Raw genomic sequence first — 17,475 nt, forward strand, 5'->3', positions numbered from 1 at the left:
AGTGAATATACTTAGATAACCTTTTGGTATCCTCTTGTAATTACTAACTCCTCTTTCTTCTCCAAAGGTAACCGCTATCCTGACTTCAAGTGTAGATTAGTTTTGCCTAATTTTGGACTTTAAGTAAATAAGGTAATTTTATAAATGTGCTTTCTTTTTGTGTCTGTCTCATTTTGTGGCATTATAACTTTTTCTCTTTTTACAGTTTCTAAATCATCTATCTCCTTCACCCATTTCACTTTATCTTCAATCAAAGAATTTAAACACTTAACCTTAAAAAGTATCTTTGCTCTGAGAACCAATAGGCTGATGATGGAAGAGAAACATTAGTTTAAAATCACAATGAATATGGACATTAATTAATATATTACTTCTGAGTGAGTCAATATTTTTTAAAAACATGTTTTCATTAGTTTTTTAGAGAGAGAGAAATAGAAACATCAATGTGAGAGAGAAGCATCTATCGGCTGCCTCCTGCACACCCTCTCTGGAAGATCAAGCCCCAAACCTGGGCATGTGCCCTGACCAGGAATTGACCTGGGACCTCTCAGTCCATGGGACGATGCTTAATTCACTGAACCATACTGGCCGGGCGTGAGTTACTATTTTAATAATAACTAATAAAAGGAGGAGAATGGAGGCAAATGCAAATAAACATTTCAACTAGTAGTTCTTTGTATAGCAGCAAATATATACTGTATAGCAGCACACTGGATCATACTTATACCTCACTCCAATCTGTCCTTTAGCCTGAAAGGGAAAATAATCAGTAAAGAAGGGCAGGATCACCTGAGTTTAAATATAATTTATGACAAGTGATTTATATCACCATATAGCAACAATCAAATCTTGTTAATAAATTCTCTGTAAACTTGAGGGGAGCTAAATTTGAAAATATGATGCATTTATGGAAATTTTGCTCTCCAAATAGAATGTTACAATCACCCCCCCCCCCCCACACACACACACACTTTTTACTTACGGCAGAGCTTATTTTCACAACTGTCTTCTTTTCCACACTTAGAACAGGGTACTCCTTTAGTGTAAGGGGGAGTCCGTTCATAATTTCCTCTGTAAAAAAAGAGAAACATTGAGTAGCCAAAAGGCTACTTATTCCTCTAATTTTGTGCATTCATTTATATTTTTTTGGTTGCTCATTAAATCATGAATGTTGAAAGGAAAAAAAGCTTTTGTACCAATTTTATGCTCATTTCTTTTGTAAAAAGAAACTTTAAAACTGTTCTCTACAGTGCATTCTTAATAAATCACAGTTATATTCTTTTAAAAAATTATTATTTATTAATTTTTCCCCCATTTTTATTAATTTATTTTTGGTACAGATGTTTCTCCTTTTACCCCTCTAGACACCCTCCTCCCCATCCTCCCCTAGCTACCCCCCCCCCCAGCATTGTTGTCTATGTCCATTGGTTATGCATACATGCATATAAATTCTTTGGTTCATCTCATCCATCCCCCCTGCCCCCCTCCTCTGAGATTTGTCAATTTGAACCATACTCCTTTCTATGTCTCTGGGTCTATTTCATTCATCAGCCCACTTTGTTCATTATATTCCACAAATAAGTGAGATCATGTGGCATTTGTCTTTCACTGATTGGCTTATTTTGCTTAGCATAATACTCTTGAGGTCCCTCCATGTTGTCTCAAAGGATACGAGATCTTTCTTACAGCTGCATAGTATTCCATTGTATATATGTACCACAGCTTTTTTATCCACTCTTCCATTGATGGACACTTGGGCTGTTTCCAGATCTTAGCGATTGTAAATAGTGCTGCTATGAACATAGGGGTACATATATTCTTTGTGATTGGTGTTTCAGGTTTCTTAGAATATATTCCTAGAAGTGGGATTACTGGGTCAAACGGTAGTTCAATTTTTAACTTTTTGAGGAAGCACCATAGTGTTTTCCATAGTGGCTGCAACAGTCTGTATTCCCACCAGCAGTGTACTAGAGCCCCCTTTTCTCCATAACCTCGCCAGCACTTGTTTCATGATTTGTTGATGGCAGCCATTCTAGCAGGTGTGAGGTGATACCTCATAGTTGTTTTAATTTGCATCTCTCTGTTGATTAGTGCTGTTAAGTATTTCTTCATATGTCTCTTGGCCATTTGTATGTCCTTTTTGGAGAGATGTCTATTTAGGTCCTCTACTCATTTTTACATTGGGTTCTTTATCTTCCTTAACCCCTTAGCAGATGTATCATTGGCAATTATGCTCCCCCACACAGTGGGTTCCCTTTCCATTTTGATGGTTGTTTCTTTTGTTGGTTTTGTCACAGTTATATTCTTAAATTGTTTTTATTGACTTTTTTGAGAGAAAGAGAGAGAGAGAAAGATCAATTTGTTGTTCCACTTATTTATTTATTCACTGGTTGATTCTTGTATGTGCCCTGACCTTGTATCAAACCCACAACCTTGGCGTGTCAGGACGACACTCTAACCAACTGAGCTACCCATCCAAGGCATTATATTCTTGAATATTTTATAAAACATAAAATTAGCTATGAACCCAGTGTAATTATGTATGTGACAGCCACAGATTTTTTGTTTGTTGTAGAATACTAAGATTATCTCTTTATTTTGTAAATGGAATAAGCAAAATTTAAATTGCAAGTGGAAGCATATGCTTTATGGCTCAATTAATTAATTAATTAATTTTATTAGGGGAGAGTGTGAATGCAGTCCCCCATTACTACAAATTATGCAGCCAAGTTTCCCACATTTGGGGAATTCGCAGGGGTCAGCACATCCGAAGTGCGATGGATAAGCCTCGCCCTGGGAAAACCACCTTTGTGATCATGGTATCTCCCCTGCCAGGTAAGTATTATGACCCACTTTAAAAGTATAATACCATAGTCTTTGTCTAGTTCTGCTTGATGTACCAAAAAAAATGGTACCATTTGGTCAACCATTTGGCAGATACTATGCCTGTTTTTTCCTCATCTCTGTGTTTGTGAAAGACTTTTAAAAATGTTACTTAGAGCACACAAAGAAAAACATTAATAACACCAGCAGTATTCCATTAAAAAATAAGCCACAATTCATTTATCCATTCATTAGTTTATGGACATTTGGGTTGTTTTAGTTTTTGACTATTACATATAAAGTTACTATGTACATTTTGAACATTCATATATGTCTTTTTTGCACATGCAGTTCCTTGAATACATATCTAAAAGTGAAATAAATAGATCATATGATGGTCAGTGCATATTTAACTTTTTAAGAAACTGTCACACTGTTTTTACAAAATAGTTGTGACACTTTTTATTCTCATCAGCTGTGGTTGAGAATTCTAGTTCCTTCACATCTTCCTCTGGATTTGGAATGGGCAGTCTTTAGCCATTCAAATTATTATATAGAGTATTCATTGTGATTTTAAGTTGTATTTCCCTAATGATTAATGATGAGTTTTTATCATTGCTTATTTTCCATCTGCAAATTTTCTTCATTAACTTTTAATTTATTTTTTATTGTTTTAAGTATTCCTGATACTGAATTGTGACAGTTCTCCCTATATTCTTCATGTAAGTCTTTTATCTGATATGTTTTGTGAAGACTTTCTTCCAGTCTGTAGCTTATCTTTTCATTCTCTTACCAGTGTGTTTGCATAGTTGTAAATTTAATTTTAATGCAGTCCAACTTGTTAATTTGTTCTTTTATGGATCATGGTTTTGGTGTGGTAACTAAAATATTTTGGCTATGTTAAGATCACAAAGTTTTCATTCATGTTTACTTCTACAGGTTTTATAGTTTAGGTTTTACATTTAGGCCTAAGATTCGTTTTAAGTTATTTTTGTAGGTTTTATTTTGTGTAGATTCAAGTTTATTTTTGGTTTTTATATATATAGAGGACATATTGTTCTAGCAGCATTTGTTGAAGAATCTCTTTTCCACTTCATTGCCTCTCTGATTCTATGAAAAATCAGTTGAACACATGTGGTCAACCATGTGTAGAATTATTTTTGGACTCCTTATTCTGTTCCATTGACTTATTTGTCTAACTTTAGTTAATATTACAATGTTGTATTTATTCTAGCTATAATTTAATTCTTGAAAACAATAGTGTCAGTCCTTCAAATTTGTTCTTCTTAGTTGCTTTGGCTATTCTAAGTCCTTTGCATTTCCATATGAATTTTAGGATCCAGGTTTGTCCATTTTTCAATAAAGCTCTGTTGGGATATTTATTAGAATTGTATTGAATGTTTGGAGCAATTTAGTGAAAAATTACATTTTAACAATATTGAGTCTTTTATCATATTAACAAGATATAATCTATTTATTTGTATTTAATTCATCTCATGAATATTATGTAATTTTCAGTGTACACGTTCTTCCGCCAGATTTATTCCTAGATAATTTATATTTTTTAAGCTATTGTAAATGATATTGTCATTTTATTTCTACTTATGATTGCTCATTGCTGGTGTATGGGCATGTAATTGAGTTTTATATCCTGATCTGGTATCCTGAAAATTTTCTAAACTTACTTATTAGTTCCAGAAGAGTTTTCATTGACTCCATTACATTTTCTGTTTAGATCTATAAACCAGCAGTCAGCAAAGTATGGCCTATAGTAAGACTTGATGTTTTATATTTTAAGGGGTTATTTAAAACAATACAAAAACATAAAGATGAATATATGATAGAATGCATGTGTTTTGCAAAGCCTATCATTTTTACTATTACTTCACAGAAAAAGTTCTATCTAGTATTTTACAGAAAAACTTTTTACTCTTAGGTATAACATTACAGGCAGGTTTTTCAAAATGCCCTTTATTAGGTTTAAGATGTTTCCTTCTGTTTATACTGGGCAGAGGACTTTTATTAGGAATGAATGTTTGTCTTTTACTCAGTCTAAATATATGGTCATATGATCTTTATTTTTAGGCTGATTGATATGGCTAATTACATGGATTGTTTTAGAATGTTAAATCAGGCCTACATTCCTGGAATAAACTACATTTGGACAAGGTGTATTATGCTTTTATTATATTATTGGATTCAATTGTTAAATTTTGTTTAGTACTTTTGTATCTGTGTTCATAAGAGATACTGCTCTGTAGTTGTCTTTTCATTTTATATTTTCTTTGTAATTTGTGATTTTTGAGTAATTTGTTCAATTCATCCAAGTTGCCTCTTGATTAACCCCATTACTATTTTTAATGGCCTTTATCCCTGGCAACATTTTGTTGCTCTGAAATTCACATCTGATATTAATATAGACACTGCAGTTTTATTTTACCTAATGTTAGTAAAGCTTTTTCCATCCTTGTACTTTTAATGTATTTGTGTTTTTATATATGCTTCTTGTAGGCAGCATATAATTAATTGGTTCTTTGTCTTTTTAAATTCCTCACTGGAGGATATTTTCCCATTTATCTTCAGAGAGTGTAGGAGGGAAGGAGAGAGAGAGAGAGAGAGAGAGAGAGAGAGAGAGAGAGAGAGAGAGAGAAACATCAATGTGAGAGAGACACATCGATTGGTTGCCTCCTGCACGACCCCAACCAGGGCTGGGGGCAAACTGCAACTGAGGTATGTGCGTGCCCTTGGCTGGAATTGAACCCTCAACTCTTTGGTCCTTGGGCCGATGGTCTAACAGCTGAGCCAAACCGGCCATGGCATAATTGCTTCTTGACTTTTTTTTATCCAAGCTCACAATCTCTACCTTTTCATTTGGGTATTTGTAGAATTTCCATTTGATGCAATCATTGACATACTTAAGTTTGAGGTTATCTTATTCTGTTTGTTTCATCTGTCCTTTGTTTTTCTTCTGTTTAAGTTATGCATTTGTCATACTCATTTCTGTTACTAACTAAGAGGGAATAGAAGAAACACAGAAAGAGAGATACAGATTTGTACTTCTCTATAGCAATTTTGGCATGTCTCAGTTTCTTTTTACCAATCCTGTATACTTATTCTATGCTTGTGTTTTCATCTCTTATATATTTCAATATTTTGGCTTGTTTAATGGTTGGATTTTATATTTTTTTCTTGTACAGATAATTGGGATTAGAGTTCCAGAATTTTATATTTGGAGCCTCCCATTAGGCTTATGTTATATTTCCATTTAGATGTGCAGTTATCAAAAAGGCAATAAAAATTATGGTATTTTTTTCTTAGAAAGATGTGCTTTTCACTATCATTCTGAATCATCTGTTCATTCTAGTTATCTTATATTAGGAAAGCATCTGCCAGCCTATTTTGTATTCCAGCATTTATGGTGGCAATACATTTTTTATTATCTGTTGTTTTACTTAAACAATGTCCATCATTTTCAATCTGAACTTTAAATATCTCATGGTAGATATAATTCTTTACACAAGGCAATATTCTCTCACTACTTTCTATTTTCGTATGTTTCTTTTGACTAGCATTATAGAGGGAGACTTTATTTATTAAATATATACCTGTCTTTTTGTCTAATACCCTAGTTTTTGAAACAATTCTTAACATTTATTTCAATATGAAATATTTTTAATAGCAAAATAACTTACGGAGGTCCATAGTCACATATAAATATTGCAGTTTCAGTTCCCCCAAGGTCAGGACAAATATTAATTGCACAACCAACTTTATATGAATTGGCCCAAATTACCTATAAGGAAAGAAATTTTTAAATAAAATATGCAAAACAACTCTATGCCACAATGCACTATGGGAATAGCTATAATCTTAGTTATACTATAAAAATTAATATACATAAATTCTTATTGGTTATTTACCTTAATTTTTAATATTTAGTTTAAAACAATTTTTTAAATAGGCCCACAACTTTAATTTTTTTTTTCTTTATTGATTTCTTTTTTTTTTTGAGAGAGAGTGGAAGGGAGAGGGAGAGAGAGATAGAAACACTGATAAGAGAGTACATTGTCTGGCCACCTCCTGTATGCCCCTCACTGGGGATTTGGCCCACAACCTGGGCATGTGCCGTGACTGGGAATTGAACCGACGACCTCTTGGTCAATGCATGGGTTGATGCTCAACCACTGAGCCACACTGGCTAGGCTAAAGCAATTTATAATTATTATTATTATTTTTATCCTCACCCGAGGACATTTTTCCATTTTTTGTTCAGATAGAGTGGGAGGGAAAGAGAGAGAAAAACATCGACGTGAAAGGGATACGTGTAGTGGTTGCCACCCGCACGACCCAGTCAGGGCCGGGGACAAACTGCAACCGAGGTACGTGCCCTTAGCGGGAACCGAACCTGGGTCTCTCTGGACTGCAGGTCAACATTCTAACCACTGAGCCAAACTGGACAGGGCTAAAGCAATTTTTTAAAAGGCTACTTTTATGAGAACAACCTAACTACTTTTACCTCACTGATTAATTCTCATAAATCAAAAGAATATAATATATAGTCATAATATTTTTTTCTAGATGATTTATGAAAAATATTTATTTTCTCCATGGGTATACAATACAAACAATATTAAAATCACATTAAATAAAAACAATTATAAACTTTTATTTTTTTTCTCCGAAAAATTTTACTTAGCTTATGATCACATTTTAAATTTTGTCATCTTAACCATATTCTCACCTCTGTCAAATCACAAGAGACAGATAGGGACAGAGACTAAGAACACATTGAGTTTATTGCAAAAAAAATAAAAAATAAAAATGCCTGCCATAAGGATGGTGAATATTTTTGTTTTGTTATAAAGAATAGCGGGTTATTCAAGAGAAGAATTCGCTGGTAAACTAACCTGGAGCAGAGGTGGGGTGGCATGCGGGGGAGGATAAAGAGGTGAAAATATTAGTATTCTTTTGTGACAATGATAGAATGGAATATTCCTCCTTTTCCTGAATGGTCAAAGGGGGAAATACTTATTTACTCCATTTGGAAAACAAAATAACAAAAAAAATTTATATAGATTTTTATTATTATTTTTTTAATCCTCATCCGAGGACATTTTTCCATTTTTGTGTACAGACAGAGTGGGAGGGAGAGAGAGGAAGAGAGAGAGAGGGAAACATCGATGTGAAAGGGACACATCGAGTGGCTGCCACCCGCACGACCAACCAGGGCCGGGGACAAACTGCAACCGAGGTACATGCCCTTAGCGGGAACCGAACCCGGGCCTCTCCGGACCGCAGGCGGACGCTCTAACCGCTGAACCAAACCGGCCAGGGCTTATATAGATTTTGATAACACAAATTAATTTTCTAAATCTATATATTTTACAATTCAATTAACAAAACGCATTGACACATTCTATAAATTGATTTATTGGTAACTATTTCTCATGGACTGGGTGTAGCTGTAATCAACAGTTTTGCAAAATATAGTTTAATGGCTCTTTGAAAGGCAGCAAAAGTGTGAATAGAAAAGAGCTGAGTTTTGGTTCTAACCATGTGTGGCTTTGGAGAGTGATATCAATTCTGACCTAGTTTATTAATCAAATGAGATTAACCTAGATCCTTAAAATACCTCATTCCTTTTGAATGTTTTAGAAAGTTAATACATGATATGACTACATGTATATATACTTTCAAGTAATTTATTTTTGAAAATTTGGTTCATGAATAACTGACTACACCGTTAAATTTTATTTTTTTATTTTTGAAAATTTGGTTCATGAATAACTGACTACACCGTTAAATTTTATTTTCTTAATATCTAAACAGACATTTTTGGCTTTTGGAATGGTAAAGATAAATATTGATTATGTATAGGTTTAAAATGTTTTGCTTTCATTAAAGGGACTATATATAACATTAATTTGAACATTACTTGTAACTTCAGTACGAATATCTTCAGAGGGTAACAGTAAGAAAATTTTACCGCATTTTCTTTAGAACACTAAGCAAAACAGTTGTTGAACCAATAAGAAGAATGCACCTCTTCCTAATTATTTAAACATATGTGTAAATAAACGAATGAGGAGTAAGCTCCCGGTTCTGCTGTAGTAATGCTAAGGGACAAGGGGTATTTGAAAACAGGTTATTTTCCCCTTACAGTAAAACAGGAGACAAAGGACTATATAAAAGTTGTGACTCAGCCTTGATGCCAATTTAGGAACATTGTATTCTGCTTGTTATCAGGACACCTGTCAATTGATCTCATTCTCTCAATTTTCCTAGCAGTAACCAAATCATAAACTTTGTATATAACATCTATTCTGAGAAAGATTTCTAAATTTACAGCATCCTGTTGTTGCACAAAGATTAAATAGAATAAAATAGGAGCATGAAAGCTGCTAATTGCCTTGTTCAGTGCACTTCTGGTAAAAATGACATGCTTTCAGACACTATATGTTAATTCAGCTTATAGAGATAAGTTTAAGAGAAGAGAGCTCTTTCTCTCGCTTAAATGGGACATCTTAGGAGCTCAGTGTCATGCCTAAACTGTGACTTCCATTTATCACCAAAAACTCTCACCTGAAACAACCAAAAGAATTGGAAAAATTATAGGAAATAAAGGTCTTCAAGATGCTGGACATATGACAGCAAAGGATAATGCTGCCTGAGAGTTCAGGGTGTGGGGAGCAGTGAGCCTTACAATTGTCTCAGCTTGTTGCTTTGAGAGAGTTTCCAGGCCATGGCTGGTGGGGGAGGGGTGGTAGGGAAACCAGGAGAAGCTTGATGGATCCACATAGTTGAGAGACAGAACTGAGAGTCTGCAGAGATCAAGGAAGCAGGTGTTTAGGTAGTATAGTATCTCAGTGGTGAAAATCTAACAGTGACACTACTGTGGAGGTCTGCAGGGGTTCCTGATCATTAATTCAGCAGAGCAGTAATCAGAGTATGCATTTGAGAATCTACCCTAGACTTGAGATAGAACTACTTATTAAAAATTACGTAAAAGAATACAGGGACTTACATTAGGCCAGATATAGGGCCTTTCCCACTTGCTATACTGGCAAGGTTCATAATTTCACTGGGTAGAGCATGCAGAAGAATTTTGCCTCCACCTAACATATTTTAAAAACAGGAACCAAAAGCATCAATCTAATTCCAGGAAACTTAACTATATTCCAGAGGAGAATTCAAGAATATTATAGGTATGTAAATAAATGAAGCATCCAACAAGGCAACATTTAAAAAGTTGGGGATATAGCCCTGGCCGGTTTGGCTCAGTGGTTGGAGCGTCGGCCTGTGGTCCGGAGAGACCCGGGTTCGGTTCCCGCTAAGGGCATGTACCTCGGTTGCAGTTTGTCCCCGGCCCTGGTTGGTCGTGCGGGTGGCAGCCACTCGATGTGTCCCTTTCACATCGATGTTTCTCTCTCTCTCTCTCCCTCCTTCTCTATCTGAACAAAGAATGAAAAAGTGTCCTCGGGTGAGGATAAAAAAAAATAATAATAAAAAAATAAAAAGTTGGGGATATAATAAAACATACTCAATGTGATAAGAAGCAGAAAAATTTGACCCATAAGGAAGAGAAAAAAACCAACCCATTGAAACTACCCCAGAACTAACATAGATGCCAGTATTAACAGAGAAAACATTAAAATAATTACCATAACTATCTCATATGGTGAAGAGACTATATGAAAGAGAAAATATTCTTGATATAGTTACTGATGACATAAAAAAGACAAAAAAATCAAACTTTTAGAGATGCAAACTTTAATATCTAAGGTGAAAAAATTAACTAAATGTTATTAATAGTGTAAACATGAGAGAAGAAAAGATTATGAACTTAAAGCAATAGGACTATCTGAAATTAATCATAGAGTGAAAAAATTAAGAAAGGAAGTGGCCTTCTACACTGGTGACTGAACTCTGAAAAGAGAGAAGTGAGAGGTAGTGAAAGAAATATTTCAAGAAGAAATATCCAACATTTATCAAAATTTGATTTAAATTATAGACCTGCAGTTCTAAAAAAATTAATAAACTGCAGCACAAAAAAGTGAAGAAAACTTTGGTACATTATGACATTGTTCAGGATTTTTTGTAACAAAAGAAATGTAAAGCCTATCAGAGAACTAAGACATTATATACACAGGAATAAATAAAAGGCTGACATATTTCTTACTGGAATTAATGCATTGAGATTACCGTGGTATAAAGTTTAAAGTAAAAACAAACAAACAAAAAACACACACAAAAGTTCCACATAATTCTATACTCAATAAAACTATCTTCAAAATAAAGGTGAATTTTCAGGATATACAAAAGTAACTAAAAAGAAAATGCTAAAAGAATATGTCTTGTGATTGAAATGTGCATAAATAAAAACTAATCAATAAAGTGTCAAATATTTACCTGTGTATAATGGGTACAAATTTTAGAACACTGTAGTCTATTAAAATTATAAAATATGCTTTCATTATACCAATGATTAATAACACTTTTTGGTGTAAGGTTGTATGAGTCACCTAACCAGATATTTTCTCCCATAGATATAAAAATTGGATGACAATGATATGAATTTGACAAACAGTGGTTGTGTTCCATTTGGCATTGGTTTGCCCATGCTTTTGAAATCTTCGCTAAACCTTCATCCCAACTCTGAAAGACAAAAATAATTTAAATTGAATTGTGCATATTTTTTTTGCATTAAAGTTATTCTAATTATTGTAATCAATTAAATTTTGTTTATTAGTTCTTTTAAATTGTGCTTCAGAAACACTCTATTACCCACGTGGTGACAGTTCATTTTTGTTTTTCTTGTACCTACCTGATGGCCTTGTACAGTAGAGCATTCACAAATATTTGAATGTGATTTAAATAAAAGTTCACAGTCTAGTAATTTAGAAAGTCATGCAAACATATCATAAGTAAAGGATGAGGACTTATTGATAATTAAAATGGGAAAATCTTCCTAGCACACTAGAAATAGAATTTCCTTAATTTAATCAAGAATTTATATATAAGAAAATCTAACCATACAGCAAGCATCAGTACAAAATGGTGAAATATTGAAAGCTTTCACCCAAGATTGGAAATGAAACAAGATGTATCATTATTTCTATTTAAAATTGTATTAGAGGTTAGGCTGTATAAAATATGTGCAGTATAAATATATAGGACAATAGATATAAAATGTCTAAAGATTGATTGGAATTTACCATTCACAGATGACATGACTCAATACATGGAAAATTCAAATCAATGTACAGGCAAGACTAAAAAAAAATAAGTGAAGTTATCAAAGTTTCTAGATACCAGGAAAATGTACAAAGTCCCAGGGGCATCCTCAGCACCCAACAATAACAGAGGATTGGCATCTGAGAGCACCCCCTGGCAACAGCAGCAGCAGCAGCAGTGTAAACCAGGAGCTGACGCTCACCCCCAGCAGCGACTGATCAGGAGCTGAGCCCCACCAGGCAGCAGAGTACCTCAGCAACACACCAGCAGGACCCATGCACCCCAGGAGCACACCAGTTGGATCCACACACTGCAGAAGCTACCAGCAGGATCCACAAACCACAGCAGAATACCAATAGAACCCATGCACCCCAGCAGTAAACCAGCAAGACCCACGCACCCAAGAAGTGCACCAGTGGGATCCACTCACCCTAGGCAGCAGCAGCACAAATTGGCAGCTGAGACCCATTCTCAGCAGCATCCGTAGAGGCTGATCAGGAGCAGTGCCCCAGTCCAAGCATCAGCAAGACTCGGGAAGCCAAGACTTGCATGACAGACCAATACCAGCTGCCAGTTGTCAATCCTCCAGGACCCATAGCAGGCAAGAGGTGCATTCACCAAAATAGTCTGGGAGGCACAGCAGCCTTATTTGATACACACCGACCTGCCTACACATTCCAACATTCATCTTTGGGCCTAGAACTACCAGATTGTTAAATGGTGAGACAAAGAAACAACACCCAAATGAAAGAAAAAGAGGAATTACCAGAAAAGGAACTACAGGTAATGGAAGAAAGCAATTTGTCAGATAAAGAATTCAAAGCAATGATTTTAAGGGTGCTTGGTGAGAACTACAAGCAACTTAATAAGAATTATGAAGAGCTCAGTAGGAACTACATAAGCTTAAAAAAAAAATAGAAGCTATGAATAATAATCAGGTGGAAATAAAAATGACATAGCTGTTATGGAAAAAATAGCTTAGAAGGGTTCAATAGTAGATTAGAAGAAGCTGAAGACTGAATCAGCCACCTAGAAGACAAAGTAGAAAAAAAGACCCAGATAGAGCAGCAAATGGGAAGAAAAATTAAAAAGCAGGAGGAGAGTTTAAGGGAGCTTTGGGACAATACAAAATGTAACATTTGTATCATAGGAGTACAGGAAGGAGAAGAATCAGAGAAAGGAATAGAGAACCTGTTTGAAGAAATAATGATAGAAAAGTTCCCTAAACTGGTGAAGGAAAAGTCATACAAGTCCAGGAAACACAGAGAGTCCCTAGCAAGATGAACCCAAAAAGACCCACAGCCAGACACGTCATAATAAAAATGGCAAACATTAAAGACAAACAAATAATCTTAAAGGATGCAAGAGAGAGACAGACAGTTTCCTACAAGGGAGCTCTCATTAGACTGTCAGTTGATTTCTCAATAGAAACACTGCAGGCCAGAAGGGAATGGCATGAAGTATACAAAGTAATGAAAGACAAGGGTCTGAATCCAAGACTACTCTATCCAGCAAGGCTATCATTTAAAATTGAGGAGAAATAAAGAACTTCAGAGACAAAAAAACAAAAAAAAAAAAAAAAAAAGCTAAAGAAACTTACCACCACCAAACCAGCACTGCAAGACATGCGGAAGGGACTGTTGTAAGAAGAAGCAGAAACAGAGAGTGAGAGAGAGAGGAACACAAGCAGAAAATAAAAATAGCAATTAATACGTATCTATGAATAATAACCTTAACTGTAAATGGCTTAAATGCTTCAATCAAAAGACATAGGGTAGCTGATTGGATAAGAAAACACGACCCAAATATATACTGTCTACAAGAGACCCACCTCACAACAAAAGAGTCACACAGGATGAAAGTGAAGGGATGGAAAAAAATTTTCCAAGCAAATGGAAATTTAAAAAAAAAAGCTGCTGTAGCAACACTAATATCTGATGAGATAGATTTCAAACCGAAGGCCATAATAAGAGACAAGGAAGGGCACTACATAATATTAAAAAGATCAATCCAACAAGAGGATATAACCCTGGTAAACATATATGCACAAAACATGGGAGCACCAAAATATATTAAAAAACTTCTGGAGGACTTCAAGGAGAGATCAATAGCAACACAATCATAATGTGTTGACTTTAACACCCCACTGATGCCACTCTATAAATCTTCGAGACAAAAAATTAACAAAAATACAAAGTCCTTAAATGACAAACTAAATCAGTTAGACTTAATTGACATTTACAGAATATTTCACCCCAAAGCTGCAGAATATACATTCTTCTCCAGTGCACATGGGACATTCTCAAAGATAGACCACATGTTAGGACACAAACTAAGTCTCTAGAGATTCAAGAAGACTGAAATCATATCAAGCATGTTCTCAGATCACAATGACAGGAAAATAGAACTCAATTACAACAAAAACTTTCAAACACTTGGCGGCTAAATAGCATGTTATTAAACAGCAAATGGGTTACCAAGGAGATTAAGGAAGAAATTAAAAACTCTTTGGAAACCAATGAAAATAAACACACAACAACACAAAATCTATGGGATGCAGTGAAAGCAGTCCTGAGAAGGAAGTTCATAGCACTACAGGCCTACCTCAAGAAACAAGAAAAATTCCTAATTGACTTTCTAACCCTACAACTTAAAGAACTAGAAAATAAACAAAAAGAAAAACCCAGAGCAAGAAGAAGGACATAAATAGTAAAGGTCAGAGCAGAAATAAATGACAGAGACTAAAAAAAACAATTCAAAAGATCAATGAAACAAAGAGCTGGTTCTTTGAAAAGATAAACTAGATTGATGAACCCTATGCCAGACTCACCAAGAAACAAAAAGAGGGCCCCAAATAAACAAAATCAGAAACAAAATAGGAGAAATAACAACTGATACCACAGAAATACAAAGGATCATCAAAACAGTATGAACAATTATACGCCAACAAATTGGAAAATCTAGATGAAATGGACAAATTTTTAGAAACACACAGCCTCTCAAAACTAAACCGAGAAGAGATAGAAAACTTGAACAGACCAATGACAACTAAGGAAATTAAAGATGTAATCAAGAAACTCCCCATAAACAAAAGCCCAATCCCGGACGGCTTCACCAGTGAGTTTAACGAACATTCAAAGAAGAGCTAATACCCATTCTCCTCAAACTACTTCAAAAAATCCAAGAAGACAGAAGGCTTCCAAACTCATTTTATGAGGCCAGCATGGTCCTAATTCCAAAACTGGATAAAGACACAACAAAGGAGAACTACAGGCCAATATCCCTGATCAATAAAGAGGCCAAAATCCTTAACAAAATATTAGCAAATTGGATCTAGTGATACATCAAGAAAGTTATTCATCATGACCAAGTGGGATTCATCCTAGGGATTCAAGGATGGTACAATATTCACAAATCAATAAATGTGATACACCACACAAACAAAATGAAAAATAAAAATCATATGATCGTATCAATAGATGCTGAAAATGCATTCGACAAAATTCAGCACCCATTTCTGATAAAAACACTCAGCAATGTGGGAATAGAAGGATCATATCTTGACATAATAAAGGCCATATATGACAAACCTACAGCCAACTTCATACTCAATGGGCAAAAACTAAAAGCATTTCCCTTAAGAACAGGAACAAGGCAGGGATGCCCACTTTCACCCTTCTTATTTAACATAGTACTGGAAGTCTTAGCCACAGCAGTTAGACATGAAGAAAAAATAAAAGGGATCCAAATTGGAAAGAAGGAAGTGAAACTGTCATTATTTGCAGATGACATGATGTTATACATCGAAAACCCTAAAGACTCCATCAAAAATCTACTAGACTTAATAAATGAATTTGGCAAAGCAGCAGGGTACAAAATTAACATCAAGAAATCAACATCATTCTTATACACTAATGATGAACTCACAGAAAGAGAAACTAAAAACACAATCCCATTTACCATTGTGGTAAAAAAATTAAGATACCTAGGAATAAACTTAACCAAAGAAGTAAAGGACCTCTTCACAGAAAACTACAGGTCATTGAAATAAGAAATTTTCTACTTTGTCTTCCAAGTGGCTAATTCGGTCTTCAGCTTCTTTTAATCTACTATTGAACCCTTCTAGGCTATTTTTTCCATAACAGCTATGTCATTCTTTATTTCCACTTGATTTTTATTCATAGCTTATACCTTTTTTTTTAAGCTTATGTATTTCCCACTGAGCTCTTCAAAATTCTTAAGTTGCCTGTAGTTCTCACTAAATTGTTTGAGCACCCTTAAAATCATTGCTTTGAATTCTTTATCTGACAAATTGCTTTCTTCTGTTCCCTGTAGTTCCTTTTTTGATGATTCCTCCTTTCCTTTCATCTGGGTGTTTTTTCTTTCTCTCACCATTTAACAATCTGGTAGTTCTAGGCCTGGTAAGGAAATTTGGAATGTGTTGGCAGGTCGGTGAGTGTCAAATAAGACTGCTTTGCCTCCCAGACTATTTTGGTGTATGGTGCCTCTTGCCTGTTGTTGATCTCGGAGGACTGAGAACTGGCAGCTGGTGTTGGTTTGTTCTGCAGGTCTCAGCTGCCCATGTCTTGCTGCTTCTTAGTCTGCTGGGGTGTGTGGGTCCTGCTGGTGTGTTGCTGGGGTACACTGTTACCTAGTGGGGCTCAGTTCCTTATCCATCGCTGGTGGGGGCAAGTGTCAACCCTTGGTTTGTGTGCTGCTACTGCTGCTGTTGTTAGGGGGTGCTTTCAGCTCTCAATCCTCTGCTACTGTTGGGGGCTGAGGGTGCTCAACTCCTGGGACTTTGCTGTTGATGGGGAAGGGGCTCCACTCCAAATCCGTTGCTGCAGTTGTCTGGGCAGTTCTCGGCTGCCAGAGTCTTGTTGCTGCTTGGGCTGGGGCACCGCTCCTGATCTGCCTGTGCTGATGCTACCGAGAGGGGTCTCAGCTGCCGATCTGTGCTGCTGGGAGTATGTCTCGGCTCCTGAGCCTTAGCTGCTATTAGGAGTAGTGTTCCACTCCTGCCCAGTCACTGCTGCCCTGGGGGAAGATGCTGGGCTCTAATCAGGCTGCTGTTGTGCAGGATGGTGCTCGGCTCCCGCCGGTTATAGCTACTGCAGCAGCCACTTCTGTGCGCTGGTCCTCATTGACACAGTGGGTTCCACCGGTCCAAAGGTACAAAACACTCTGGTGGACCCAGAGAAGAACCGGGACCTTCCAAAATGGTGGGGCCTCCTGGCGGTGCGGGTAGAAGCTCCCAGATGAGGTGCTTACTGCAGTAACCGGCTGCTCCCCATCCACAGCACAGGAACCCTCTGCCCCACATTTTTGGACTGCTCGAGGTTGCTCATTCACACCCACAGCCACTCACACTCTTTCTCACACTCGCTCATACTCTCACACACTCAACCTCACTCCATT

At 36.0% G+C, this 17,475-nt stretch overlaps 1 protein-coding gene and 1 non-coding gene across 2 annotated transcripts in view; both read right to left on the minus strand.

Annotated features, from left to right (window-relative positions):
- GLIPR1L1 (GLIPR1 like 1) overlaps positions 1-17,475 on the minus strand; it is a 41,282-nt gene that overhangs the window by 5,266 nt on the left and 18,541 nt on the right. Inside the window, exons 2-4 of the mRNA XM_036253217.1 lie at positions 11,233-11,478; positions 6,516-6,616; positions 983-1,071 (exon numbers count right to left, since the gene is read on the minus strand). Of these exons, the coding sequence (XP_036109110.1) occupies positions 983-1,071; positions 6,516-6,616; positions 11,233-11,478 (436 nt within the window). The remainder of the gene's footprint in view (positions 1-982; positions 1,072-6,515; positions 6,617-11,232; positions 11,479-17,475) is intronic.
- LOC118624820 lies at positions 2,680-2,843 on the minus strand. Its single transcript, XR_004958487.1, has one exon. It is a non-coding gene; the product is annotated as a U1 spliceosomal RNA (small nuclear RNA).

Source organism: Molossus molossus, unplaced genomic scaffold (assembly GCF_014108415.1).
Source record: "Molossus molossus isolate mMolMol1 unplaced genomic scaffold, mMolMol1.p scaffold_m16_p_10, whole genome shotgun sequence".
Classification (NCBI taxonomy): Eukaryota; Metazoa; Chordata; class Mammalia; order Chiroptera; family Molossidae; genus Molossus; species Molossus molossus.